General features: G+C 32.5%; 1 protein-coding gene across 2 annotated transcripts in view; it reads right to left on the bottom strand.

Moving 5' to 3' along the window:
* CERS3 (ceramide synthase 3) overlaps nucleotides 1–15,182 on the bottom strand; it is a 95,585-nt gene that overhangs the window by 29,197 nt on the left and 51,206 nt on the right. For both annotated transcript variants that reach the window (XM_003755584.3, XM_031955492.1), the window contains exons 9-10: nucleotides 11,797–11,903; nucleotides 6,858–7,011 (exon numbers count right to left, since the gene is read on the bottom strand). In XM_003755584.3, coding sequence (XP_003755632.1) covers nucleotides 6,858–7,011; nucleotides 11,797–11,903 — 261 coding nt within the window. The remainder of the gene's footprint in view (nucleotides 1–6,857; nucleotides 7,012–11,796; nucleotides 11,904–15,182) is intronic.

Genomic DNA, 15,182 nt, shown 5'->3' with positions numbered 1-15,182 from the left:
GGTAAAATTATATGTATATCAAAGAATTGTTTTAAAATAAATTTCATTATTATTTACAATCAGTAAATGTTTGATTTGTATATGTATTGCATATATCTATATACCTGAGGTTGTATAGAAATTTCTCAGCTATAGAGGAGTCAGGAGCCTTCATCTAGAGCTTATACCGGATTGTGGCAGTTTTTTTTTTGTGCAATGTGTGAAAGAGCTTACAGACAATTTTTCTGGTTTTCCTTATCCTTATTATTTCTGGGATGTTTATTTTTTGTTTTATTGCGCTATTTGTAATGGACCTTGGTTCCTTTAGTTTCTAATACATCTCCATCTTCCCATAATTCTAGAATTTAAGTAAATCTCTGCTTTTCATAATCATGCTCATCCTTCAAGGTTTAGCTTAGCTGCCACTTTCTTCATTGAAACTCTCCTTCTCCAAGTTATTATTACTTTTTTTCTTCCTCAAAATTACTTTATATTTCCTTATATCAGTTGAATTACTCACTGAAGAATATTGGTTATGAGAAACTTTAACACAGATCCTGGTAGAGCAGATGCTTAAAAAATGTTGAATTGATTTGCTCTGAATAATAGTTAATTAATTATATTACTTATGATGAAATCAAGAATAATATAATATTCTGATGTAATATATTGTGTAACATAATATAGTAATAATATAACATGGTAATATAACATATAATAATGTAGTATTATAAAATAATATGCATTAAGTATCAATAATAAAATCATTCAATATTCCTGTTGATGGGAGTGAACTCTGAAATTGTGTCCCCTTTAATCTGTAAAATAATCACTACTGAAACTGTATCCCCTTTGATCTATAAAAGAAGGGAGATTGGGTTCTCAGACTCCAGATAGTCTGGGAGGGGGCATACTTTCTAGACAGGCCTTTTCTAATATAAGCGGCTCATTCACAATTGGAGATCTTGGGCAAATCATGCCCCCCCCTTGATATTTTGGGGTAGCCAAATCCCCATTCAGGAAATTCCAAATTCTAGGAAAAAAAAGCCTTCAAATTTCATTCAATTGTGAGATCTTGGTCTGATAATCATCTCAAACTGCTCCCAGCCCCCAAGATTTGCTCATAAAATAGGTTTCTATTAACACATTCTTTGAAAATCTTCTCATTAAGAGATTTGTCCACTAAGAGAGAGCTTCTTAGTGAAAAATAAAACTTCCTTTTTTGCCACTAAGATTTCTGGTTTGTTAATTCTTTCACATTGGACCTGTGCTGAGACCAGAGGGGATTCTCACATCAATTCTCTACCACAAGACCCCCATCACTATTTTTACTCCTCCCCACTTCCCCAACCATAATAAGAAATAAGAAATAAATAAAAATATACTTTATATTTTTCCTAGTTCTTTTGGAAATACTTTTCATTTGGGCAAATAATAACTAAAATGTTTTATGATTTTCAATGTGCTTTGCTCAAACTGACCTTGTGAAGAGCACAACAAAAATGTTATTATCTCCATTCAACAGATAAGGAAAATGAGGACAAAGGGGTAAATAATTTGATGTCATATAGTCCCTGGTTCCAAGGACTCAATCGATTAATTGCTTCGTAAAAGAAAAAAAAATCAACCTTGGAATCTTCCTGACATACTCAAAACTTATTCTGTACTTTGATCTGGGATTTACTTCCTGGCATTTTTGCTTTATTTTTATCCCACACCACAGTGCTGAACTCCAGGAATTTATTATACTTGTCATCACAGAGCTAATAAGAAGTAGAGTTTGAATTTGAACCACTTCAACCCCCATATCTGCTATTCTCCTTTGTCTTCTCAGACACTGATAAGATGAGCTATTAAAATTTAAAACAACAGTAAGACATTTAGGAGGACATCATGTACAATTATTTCTGAAATAAGTTAATAACTAATTAATTTAATAACTAAAATCAAGACTTCCCCTAACTCATACAGCTGCCACCCTGAAAACTACAGTAAAATCTTTTAAAGAAACAAGAATGAATTAAGGTTCTCATTCAATTATATGTACAAATTAACTTTAGCATACAAAGAAAGATAAAAAATAAAGCAGTAACGTCAAATGTTATTTTGAGAAATGCAATCTATTCTTTATAGTCTACTATTTTATTAATTGAAAGCTATGAAAATAATATATTTATCTCTATTAAAATTCTCAGATAAGAAACAAATTGTGACAGCATCATATCCAAAATTGTATGGAATTTTAAGAAAAAAAAATTTCTTCATTCATTTTTATTCATTCATTTGTCCAACAAATATTTTTGGGAACATATTAGTAGAGTACTAAGATATGTGGACATAATTTCTGTCCTCAAGGAGTTTTCTGGAAAATATTCTCTACTTCAAGGAATAAAAAAACACCTTTTTTGAACTAGATAATCAAAGAATTACTTGGGTTCCATTTTTAAATTATGCAATAGTCTAGTCATCATATTATTTGCAGGCTAAAAATGTATTAAGTGCATTTGTTAAAACAACAGGCTAGCTTCTCTAAAAGAGTTCGCCTTTTTGTACTCCAATTCTGCCTTAGAGATAGCATTCTTTTAAAAGGAGGCTTTACAGCTTGGAAGAATAAGCTAATTTCACAGCCAGTTTTGCCACTGCTATGGAAAACAGGCTGCATATGCAAGCCAGCTGAAGTCATCTGAACTGAAAAGGATTAGAGCTGCTGCAGCCACTGATACTGTCAAACAGCAATTGGAAACAGCTCTTTCAATGTGCTGCATGAAAAAAATCAGGAATTCCTGTCTACAATTCCCCAATCCATTGGATTTTTAATCAAAGCTGGCAGAATATATTGTAAATTGGAAATATGTAAGTGGTGATGAAATCAAACATGAGAATCTTCCAGATTTTGGATTCTGGCTGACCCAGGCCCATTTTTCCAGGTCCATTACTATTGTCATCCACCAATTAATTAAGGTACAATCTTTACCTAGGGCAAGGTCTCTGGAAACTTCACTCCAAAGTGGAATGTTTAGTTATTAGATCCACTTCCTCCTCTCCCCTCCACCACCAGTGTGGAAGCACTCACAAACTTTTCTTCTTTACTCTATTAACATTCAGTTACCTCACTCTTTTCTTTTAAATGACATTTTATTTGGTTATAATAACAAAAGTCCAATCAATTAAAACTAAATAAACAGAAATATTTCTTACCAGCTCACTTTTAGTGAAAAGAGGGAAATATTGATTTTTAAAAATAACCTGATGCCACTTAATTTAAAAAAGAAAACTTTTGTCCTGGAATATTTACAAATTCAGCCATTTATTACCCATGTGATTTGGGGCAAATAAATTAATTTCTCTAAACCTTAGTTTCCTTATTTTAAAATGAGGGGAAAAAGCTTTTGACACTGTGAATTATCCTATCCTCTTTGATAGTCTCTTCCCTCTGCAAGATAGTTTCAATTCTTCCTGACTATATCTTGTTTGTACAGGGTTGTTTTGTGGTTGTTTCCTTATAAGACTGTGCTTTACTTTTCTTTGTATCTTTGTACATAAATGCCACAAAGTCTGTCATATAGTAGGTGCTTAATAAATGCTAGTTGGTTAATTGGCTAAATGAAGTACTTTACTGTTCTGAGTAATATGATAATAAAATCTCTCCCATTATTTTACATAATCAGGACTGAATTAGAAGGAATCTCTGAAATCATCTAATCAAACCTGTATAGGAATTAAAAACAAAAACAAAAACTAGTCCACAACATCCTGATAAAGGTCAAATGGGAATGAGAAAGATAGAGTAAGCCTTTGCTCTGCTCAAACTAGTGGCAAAGAGAGAAATATACCTTCAGAATATCTGCATATTTAAGTCTTATCTGACACTTCTAGTCCATTTCAAACAATCAGAAGGTAACTAGGAGTCAATTAGGCCTAGGTACCTGAGCAGTAAGTTGTCTAATACCATTTCTGCCAGTTCTACCATGTCAAACAAATCAAGTACAGCCCTTCTTCCACATCACAGCCCTTCAAAAATTTGAAGTGGCTTGCCTAAGGTCACACATGTAAGTCAAGAACTAAAACTCCAAGGACAAATAATAATTCAAGAATTCTGTTTTCATTGTTCAGAAGGGTTTTTACATAGATTTACATAGACTGAGTTAATATCTTTTATCTGAGCTAGTAAGAGGAATTAAGAAAGCTCTTGATGAAGATGAAAGAAGAAAGTATAAAAACTGGCTTGAAGTATAATAATAAAAAGGCAAAAATGTTGGTGATTGGTCCTATCATTTCCTCTTCCTCTTAAGAGAGAAAAAAATGGAAGCAGCGTCAGATTTTCTATTCTTGGGTTCAAAGATCATTTCAGTCATGAAATCAAAAGACACTTGCTCTTCTGAAAGGAAATTTATGGAAAAAAATGGAACTGCATACTAAAAAGCAGAGATCAGTTTGCTGACAAAGATCTATACAATCAAAACTATGGTTTTTCCAGTAGCAATGCATGGCTGTGAGAATCTGACTATAAGGAAAGCTGAGTACCTCAGAATTAACACTTTTGAATTGTGATGCTAGAGAAGGGGCTTGAGAGTTCCTTGGACAACAAGGGGATCAAATCAGTCAATATTTAAAGAAATTAATTCAGGCTCATCACTGAAAGGTCAAATACTGAAGCTGAAGTTTAAATACTTTGGGCATACAATGAACAGATGGAATTCATTGGAAAAGACCCCTAATGTTGAGAAAGATTGAAGACAAATGGAAAAAAAGCAAAAGATGAGATCAAAAGATAGTATCATGGAAAGGATAAAGGTGAACTTGGACAGACTTGGAGAGATAGTACAGGGTAGAAGAGTCTGGTGTGCCAGACTGGTCTGTGAACCATAGTTCACAGAATCACAAAGAGTTGGATACAACAGAGTAAGTCAACAATACAACAGACTTATCAATTTCCCCCATGGCCCATGAATTTAGTAGATTGAAATTTACACTGGGCTTGTATTGTTGTTATTGAATTTGGATTTCCCTTTTAGATCAAGTATCTCCATTGTCATTATATAGCTTTCTCCTTACTTTTCTCTAAAAACAGTGACTATCATCCAACATATTAGATATCCCTCTTATCTTCAATGCCATCTATAAAGATGACAAGCCTTCCATTCTTGGGATCAAAAGGAAACAATTTCCAACTAAATCCTAACTTCTTGATGATTATAATTTAAACTTATAAATAATATACTAAGGCCTTGAAAGATCTTCATTTGCCAAAGAATGAATCATTTATATTCATAGCACATTTACTAACTCCAGAAAAGTCATTAACACCACAATTAGTAAAAAAAAAAAGTCAATTAACTATATTAATATTAATTACTAATGCATGATATTCAGTACAATAACTTTTTTATTTGTATAGTATTCTGTTAGGGATGTATAGTAATATAAAGCATATCAGTTGTAGCTTGATATGATGAGCTTTTATTGTAAAAATGAATTTTCTGCTAGCTTTGTAATTCGCAGATAGAGACTGGTGTGATTAGATTGTTTAATGCTGACAAAAATTCATCAACAATCTCCTGAAGTTTATACAACGAATAATTTCAGTAAATAAAACATATCAGATGGCATTGTGAAATTTCAATTTTTTAAAATGTGGATTATCATAACTGCTACGTGAAATAGAAAAAAGAGCAAATATAACAAAGGGCCCTATTTTTGATTAAGAACCCTAAAAAAGAAATTCCCACAAGGTTGGCAAAGAATTTTAAATCTTAAGGAAATTATAATGATCACTTTCTTTGTGATCCAAGTGCTTTCTTAAAAACACTTTTTAGATTTGGTTTGTGTATGATGCATTTTCATTTTAGGAACATTACTGCGCTAAATATGAGGGAAGAGGGGTTTTTCTTAACTGAAAATTATCTAGAAAAAAAAAACAATTACACTAAAAGCATTCATTCTTTTTTGCTTTTTCTGGTGTCATAGGAATTTTAAATTTTTTTAAAATTAATTTTATTAGACAGAGTTCAGGAATTTTCCTTCTGCAACTTTTGGTTAACTGAAATCCTGTCTTCTGTTAATATTAACCTTACTTGAGAAAAATCTGACTCATGCAATTATGACTCAGGCAAAAAAAGCCTCTTGATATTCCTGAGATATGAAGCCAGGTAAAAGGAAAAAAAGAACACAGCATCTTAATAATCTCCTCAAAATATTTTATTTTGGGGAGAATTTCCCTGATACCAACTTCTTGAGAGGTAAATCTTTTCTTCTCAAGTAGCCCATTTGATTTCTTTAAAAGATTGCCTTGTAATTTTATAAGTAAGAATAATTTTATAAGTATAGAATTTTTCGAATTCAGTGTTTAATCTGTAGCGGGATTTATTTTACCCAAAGAATCTATTTAGCTAGATTTGTTTCCATAGGGGATGTATAAAATGACAAGTACTTAAATAAATCTATTCAATTTTTAAGACATTGAGGAAACAAACGATTATAATCCATTTTTTCTTTAATTTCATAAAGGTTAAAGAAAAAAGGTATATTAGCTAAAGTAATATACAACAAGATTTGACTTCTAACTCTAATCCCAACCCTGACTCTAACCCTAATTTCTCTGTCACTCTGATGGAATTTTGTCTATAAGATAACTTGTTAGAATCCTAGTAAGAGTTCAGTTTTACTTCTTTTTTTTTTTTAACAGATTTGAACCTATGATCAAGTACAATAAAAAATTTAGGTTTTTCTTATCTCTATAATTATTGCATTGCAGTAGATTTATTTCAGCAGCACTTATCTACCACATGAACTCTAAGGGAAGACATTTCTCTCAAAAAAATGGCAAAAATTGTATAAGATAACAACAGGCTATACAATTCGGTAGGAAGGCAACTTACCTGTTTCAATACATATTTTCTGAGAATTTTCAGGACATAGTAACCCCAGTAGAGGTGAAGGACTTGCAGAATCAAGAGTTGCACATTGAGGAAAATGTATGAGAAGAAAGGCTTAAGGTAATGTAGAGGTAGAATAACTGTGCAGTATAAAATCCTAAAAAAAAATTAGAAAAGAGAAATTTAATAACAGAAATGTACTTCCCCTTTAAAAACCCAGGTAATTTCATTTATTTATTTGGAATAAAAAAAAAAGTAAGCATCCTTTTCCTTCCAGACACACAAAAACTCTCATTACTTCTCTATATTTAGTATATATTCAGTAGGAAACACTACTTCCCTGCTTCTTTTTTCTAGAAAGTAACAAAGAACATGAAACTTCCTTTTAGAATCCTGGAAATTAAAGTAGAATATTTTATTTTGTAATTGTAATACAGTGTTAGCTTAATGATTAGTGAGGCATCAAGAGTCTAATCAATCAACTATTAAGGACTGTCCTTTCTCAGCTCTCCTTATCTAACAGTTCCATTCTTTCTTCTGATTTGTTGCCTCTAACCTATAGTGGGGTCAGAAACCAGATAATTGAGTTTATTAAAACTGTGAATGAGAATTGTATATAATATGTATCTATTTTGTCACGTTTTTGTGGAGGCAATTGGGGTTGTCTCACAGTTAGGAAATGTTAAGAGTCTGAGTTCAGATTTGAACTCAGATCCTCCTGACCTCAGGGCTGGTGTTCTATTCACTATACCACCTAACTGCCCCAAGTTTATCACTTTCTTAAGGAGGGGTGGTAATACAAAGGAATTTGAGAACTCAAAATTTAAAAAAAATAAATATTAAAAATGTTTTACATGTAATGAGAAAAAAAGTTTTAAAAATTGTATGTAAAATGATATTATTGATTAAATCTAGAGATTCAGACTTAGATAGCGTATTCCCATACCTATTTTGATTTATTTCTAGGTGATTTGGGTTGCCAGAAGTTTAACTTCTAGTTTGATTGAGCATATTATACTGTTGTTTGTGCCTTCTTTCTAAAATTCAGAACATAGTTGTGTGGAAATATCCATTATTTTATTGAGAGAAGTTAGGATCAAGGTTCTCTCCTGGATTCTCTTCTTCCTCTTTTTTTTTTTTTTTTTTTTTTTTTGTTTTGTTTTCTATTATCCCCTTTAATGATCTCAATTCCCATGAGTTCAATTAACATGCCTATGCATATGAAACCAAGATTTACATATGCAGTCCTAACTTCCCTCTTGAACTTCAGAAGTCCTACATGCCTAGCTGCCGTTTCAATACCTCAAATTGCATGTCCTATAAGCATTTCAAACTCAACACATCTAAAAAAGGACTTGGGCTCTTTCTACTTAAACTTCCATTTTTCCAACTTTCCAATTTTTTTTCCTAGGACACAACTATGCTCCCAATAACCCTGGCTTACAACTTAGGGACCATCTTTGACTCTTTACTTCCACTCATGTATATTATGACCAAGTCTTATTGAAACTATCTACATAGCATTTTGTGTACATCTTCTCTCAGTTTAAGCAATCCTGCTGTAGACCCTCTTTATCTCATGCCTGCATTACTGCCTCAAGTCATTTTTAAAAGTGATGTTATATTTTTTTTCTGATTGGAAAAGGAAAGTTATTGAAAGAAAATTATGGCAACTATGGACAGCAAGAATGGTCCTTAGAGACCATCTTATTTGATTCCTCATTTTTCAGATGAGGAAATTAAGGGACAGAAAATGAAATGTCTTATTGATGATAACACAGATTTAAGTAGTAGTGGTTACTTAATGTAACTCCAAATCCAATACCATTCTGCTTTACTTACTGCCTTGACTATTAATTGACTTAAAAGCAATTTACATTTTTAGCAACATATGGAGAAGAGAGAATATATTTGTACAAATTTACGATTCTACAATTTACAAAAATTATGAATAATCAAAATAAGAAAGGCATTCATGTTTTATATCTTTAAGAGTACAAAAGATGGTCTGGAATTGCCACACCAAGGTCACACAGCTAGGAAGTGTTAAGTATCTGAGATCAGATTTGAATCCCGTTCCTCCTGACTTCAGGGCTGGTACTCTATCCACTGCACCACATAGCTGTCCCATAAAACACTTTTAAACTACAAAATCCATGAAACAAAGTATCAAAGAAACTTTTTAAAGAATAGGTTAAATAATTCTCTCTTTGATATTTACAGAGCAACATTGTCCAGAATCAGGAAAACCACCTGGATGAACTTTTTTTTTCATACTATGATTTCCTGTTATTGTTTCCAGTACATATGAAAATTCACCCCTAAGATATACAATTTAATTAAGGAATAGAAGGTTATTAAAAAAAATTAGGCTATTGGGTAATTAAATTGAAATAATTGCCTTCATACCTTATGCTATTAGGGCTAAAAGCATTTAGAAAAAATGTGAAGAATTTTTATTATTTTAAGAACCAATTAGATGACATGGTTGCCAGTAAGGGAAGGAGAAGAAAGAAAGGGAAACCAGGATGCACATAGAGAAGAATTGTGAGATTAAGGTACAGTAGGAGTGAAAAGGATTTAAAAAAGGAAGAAAAAAAAAACAAATAAAATGCTTGATGGAATAATATTTAATTTTCATTTCTTTCTCAGGCAATGAGTCCCCAAGAAAAACTTGGATTAGACAAAAGTACTGGTCAGCTGGGGTCCATTCTTGTCCAGAACCTATTATTGGGGCTAGGATAAGGAATCAAATTACTACATTGCAGATTGCCTCTAAAACCCATTAAGCACCTGCAAAGTGAATTCGTCCAGATGAACTGCTCTAAAATGATATGTAGGGCTACTAAGTTCATTTTATGCCTATATATGGGTCCAAGTTAACAAAGGAGGAGAAAACAATTCTCCTTTTGCAATGACCCATAATGCAATTGTGCATAAACTATAAAGCCACAGTCTGAGAAAAATAGAAGGACTAATTAGTCTAGCTCAACACCCTACCCATAGGAAAAAAAAAAGGCCAACAAGAGGTACTCACTAGTAAACTCCAAGATTATAACATGGTGAACCTTCCAAAAGAAACTTTAAGCATCCATATTAAAGTATGTTGACTGCTCTAAAATTTCTACGGGCAGATGAAATACTTTGTCAGCTTAGTAATAAGTAAGACTCGGTGGAATTCAACAAGAATTCTATAGCTCAGTTAAGACTTCAAAGTCTATTTCATAGAGATTAAATTCACAGAAAATTCAGCAAGAACTGAAGAGAATGTTATTCTGAAGCAGGCTCTTATGCAAGTGAGAGTTGAAAACATGCCACATACATCTTACTAATTCAAGATGCAGCTTAGAAACCATGGCAAGTGGCTGAGTCCTTATAGTTGACAAGTATAAGAATTAATATCAAGGGAAACACATATATACATATATATGTACAGATATATAGGTATAGATAGATTCTAATTACAAATCAGTATCTTTCTTACAAATATTGCTATCATTATCAAGACATATATACTAATTCATCATAAACCACAGTATAATGCTAATATCTTCTGCATTAATCAAAATTAAAGTTACTGTTAAAGTAACATTATTTAGGCGAGATTCACCTAAATCATATCATAATCAGTAAAAGATTTGACAATGAAGCTCAAATATTTTCTGAATTTGAGGTAACTTTAAAAGCATAAATTACTTTCATTTTGAATTCATGCAAATAGGATTTTGTTATTCTATCCAACATCTAACTTCAGCTATCTCTAGATATCACTTAAAACAGGTATACCAAATTCAACTCTGGTCTTGACTCTGATTTTGTTGAAACCCTTAAAGAAAATGTTTACCATGATCAAGGTACCTAAGATCATTAGCAAAATTCTTCTGGTTCACTGGGAGAAGAAAGGTTGTGGAGGAGGGAGAGATAGTGCTCATGGTACACTAATGTCTGAGTTCTCTATTCAGTGGCTATTTGCTGTAGTGTTGCAAAAACACCCAAAGCTAACTAATGTTCAATTAGAATTAGTCTAATGTGGCAAGTCAGCATCTTTCAACTCTATCCTTGCCAGCTAAATATTAAAACCTAACAACAGCACTAACCTATCTGGCAGGATTATTTGACATTAGCTTGGGAGGAAAATATGTGCTGAACCAAAAAATATGGTTTTAGGTAGTGCTCTCCAAACCACCCATGACTTTTTTTTTACTGCTTTATCTTTATTATTTATGCCAAGATACACATGTAGAATTATGTTTATGAGAGGAAAAGCTTTCAGGAGAGATAAGATATTGGTAATTCTCTGCCAATCGTAATATTTGTTTTCCCAATTTCCATTTACCTTTCCATATATGTGCTTAGGTGAACAGATCCTTCTTTGGCAAAGCCAAGTTTTATGGCTGGGTCAAGATAACATCTCAATTACATCTATGACCAACGGCAAATATCTCTTATGAAAATATGCTGATGTTCCAATCTGAGCAGATGGATCAACTACAAGATTCTCAGACAGATCCATGTTCATTAAGAGAGAACATCCAGAATGAACATAAAACTTGCTACAACATATTCCTTTCTTATGTACTTTTCAATTTACAGCTCCCAATTTCTGTCACTTGTAGATAATATTTCCATTTTCTATCTCTTATAATGAAATGCTATATTTTTTTTCACAATGGCTTGGGGTGTGTACATTGTTTAGGGCATGGTGGAAAGGGTTCTGAAATGGAAGTTGCTTCTATAATTAATGAAAGACTCCTTCATATTTTTCCTTCCATCTTGTTTCATACATTTTGTCCTCATAGTTAAGATAAACATTATGTTAGGGAAAGAAGAGTGATATAGTTCTTTGATGTCAACATCATGCTATAACCTACCTTAGCAAATTTAAAGACAGGAAAACTAAATTTCACAGAAATATGATAGCAAATAACTTTGGTCTACTTACCAGAAGGGGAAAATTACTAGGCGAGTAATAAAGAACACAGCAGCAAAGATGAAAAATAGAATGTTGCAGGTTTGCTTCCATCCAGCATAAGAAAACATTTTTGCAGACTGGAACAAAACAAAGAAAATTCATTCAGAAACAGGTAAACAGACAAACCATCAACAACACTTGAAAAGGCAGCTTTAGAATAATCTAACCTATGTACATACCTCCATTCAACAGGGAAAGAAATCAAAATATGTTAAGAGAAAAATGATATGGTAAGTGGGCCTGAGGGTAACTACTGATTACAATAAGCATAGACATAGAATTAGAGAACTAGGAGACTTCACATGTCAATTAGTCCAGAACATTAGGTGATCTGCTCAAGGTTACATAGATAGTATTAGAAGTTGAGTTGGATGCTAAGTCCTTTAACTCCAAAAGTAGGCAAGCCTTCTTTTCCCCCTTGCTTTCTTTTTTCCTTCCCTCTTCCCTTTCTACTTTTCTTCCCTCTTTCCTCCTTCCTTCCTTCCTTCTTTCCTTTCTCTTCTCTCTCTGCCCTTTTCCTTCTTTCTTTCCCTGAGTCTCCCTGTCTTGCTCAGGTACACAAATACAGCAGCCACTTAAATCTAATTCCATAATCATTACTGGTCAGCACAGGATTTCCAACCTGGGCCAGGTTTCCTCTCCTTAGGCAGTCTGATACCACCTCCCACCCCACTTCCAGGAGCACACCAACTGGTGCAAGACTTGGGGCAAACACTTTATCTGTTTATCCCACTGCAGCTCAGAACTCCTGTGCTCAAGCAAATCATCAGCCTCAAGTTCCCCAGAATCAGGGATCATAAGTATTCTTCACCATCCTGCTTCCAGTGCTCTTTCCACTGTAGTTGAAATGAGGCAATATTTCTTCATAGCTCTTCATCCTCAAAAACTGATTTGTTCTTATTTGTTTTATGTTAACACATGTAGTCCATGTTCATTGTGTTTAATGAAAAGAACTCTTGATAAGTTCTTAGTGTGGAAAGAAAGTTAATGTTCTATGTAAGGTTAACTTTCAAGGTTCATTCAAATTATTATTTGGAAACCACGTCAATCACTTCTTCTTGTTATTGCATTTGATATTTTGGTTGCTAACAACTGAACTGACACTGCTTCTGATCTATCTTCTGTTGGTTTCAAGGAGTAGCCTGGATTTTATGTTGGAGAAGAAACAGGGGAAGGTCACAGAAGTTAGACAGCTAGAGTTCAGGTCATCTTGAAATAAGAATAGCATGAACCAGAAAAAGAAGTCTTCAGTTTCGATCAGTTCAGATATGTAATATATTTGAAGAATAATGGTTTGTATTCTATCACCACTGACTTGCATATCAATGAAATGGGGAAATAATCCAGGGCATGAGATCAGTATTTTGCAAAAAAGAAACAGTGAACTCTTAGGTCTTTTAGAACACTAATATGGAAGAGTTGGGGTGAAAGTATAATGAAAAAGGAAAATAACTTTGGAGTGAGAGATGTGGAGGGGATGGGAAGAAATGGAAGTAGACAGGAATATGTATAAAATATAGAATCATAGCAGATCAAATATTTCAACAATATAGTGCTATTATGAAGCAGAATTAGAATTTCCAAGAATGTACTACCTAGAACTTGTACAAGAAAAGGAAGCAGCCCATCTAATTTACCTAATATTCCTAAAGTATTGAGCCTAACTCTCTCTATTGCACCCACCATGCTGTCTCCCACTAAGAAGGAGCTTTCATTACAATGTACTCTTCCAAGGGTATTAATGTCTCACTCTGCTTGAGAAATACTTTTTTGGGGGGGAGAAGTAATATTTACATTTAAGATATTCAAAAGGTGAAGAAATCTTCTCCAAGTTCAAACCAAGAATTAGAGTTGAAGTAAACTTCAATTTTATTGTTTCACAAGATCACTAAAATGAAACTTTATATAAATCTAAAGAATTTATCATTATATGGTTCTGAAATATTAGGATTTTCTAACAGTATAAAATATTAGGTTTAATATAAATATTGTTTAAAGATATGTGGAAATCTTAAAGAAAATTTTATCAGAAATGTTTAAACAGGTATATGAGATGCTTAGAAGAATTGCAATAGCTAAGGTTGTTAAATTTAAATTTTAAAAATTTTAGAAAATATTGTCTTCAGTTCTATGAAGGCTAATCAGATTTTGTTCAAGAAAGGGGTATATAAGTCTAAAGGAGCTCTCTCTGTGAGAGTCCAAGAAGAGTCAAAAATTGTAGCAGTTAAAATGACACAGTGAGTTGTGGTTTTTTTTAAGTATGCGGGGGAGTTCTGTAATCTCCATCCCTAAAGGATTTTTACAACAGAGCATGCCTGGGATGGTGAAATATTTCCTTGCCTAGACCAGGGAATAGAATCAGATTATATTTTAAGGTTCCTTTTAGTTGTATGAGTCTATGGATCTACTATGATTCCTCTAGTCATTTGTTGTATCTGTTATCAGTAAAAAAAAAAAAAAAAAGAAAGAAAGAAAAGAAAAAAGAAAAAATTTAAATCTATGCTTAGTGATTTTTTTAATGAAATCTTATGTTTTTCAATCAAGAATCATTTATAATCACTGATATCAATTTTTTCATAATTTATCTATAAAAGGACTTGAGTATTATAACCATGTGACATGCATGATATTTCTCTTCTTGACAACCTTGGGCCTCAAAACTTTTTCAAATATAAATCAACTAAACTTTGCAATATATTCCAGGCAGTATTATTTAGAGCCCTATTTTACAGGTGTAAAATGGAAAACAGTATTAAGCGATCTACCAAAGCTACAGTGAAAGTGAAAGGATAACCCTCAGGGTCTAACTCTCCTCCATTAAGATACTACAGTGTTATTTCAATGGATAATGTTGAAAACACAAGTGAATCAGCAAGCTTACAAATAACAGAGTAGTAAATAAATATGAAATTATTTTGAACATGATCATATTTTAGGCAAATGTACAGAGACTATAAAAGTATTTGATGAATGGATGGATAAGGAAAGAAAAGGAAGAATTTTAATATGTATGGCTACATTTCAGAAAAACAAATGGGAAAATTTACACATCACTTGTATTATTAAGCCATTGCTTTTCTTATATATATATATAATATGAGAAAAAATTTGTTTTCATACCTCATTGAGTTTATACACAATTTAGAAACGATTCTTTATTCAGATAATATTTTCTATGTAGTAATGTAAGTAGCCCTTAAATATATCTAGCTGATTATCCTGCAATACTTATTCTAGTAAAACATGGTTTATTCTACTAATTGAAATGTAACACAGATCAAGCAAAATTCATTTTGAAGTCATATGAAGTAGGTTGACTACATTTGCTGAATTCATTATTAACCTAAGTATGTTTT

This window comes from Sarcophilus harrisii, chromosome 2 (genome assembly GCF_902635505.1).
Source record: "Sarcophilus harrisii chromosome 2, mSarHar1.11, whole genome shotgun sequence".
NCBI classification, from domain to species: domain Eukaryota; kingdom Metazoa; phylum Chordata; class Mammalia; order Dasyuromorphia; family Dasyuridae; genus Sarcophilus; species Sarcophilus harrisii.
The sequence above is the reverse complement of the archived record's forward strand: the minus strand, read 5'-3'. Positions and strand labels throughout refer to the sequence as shown.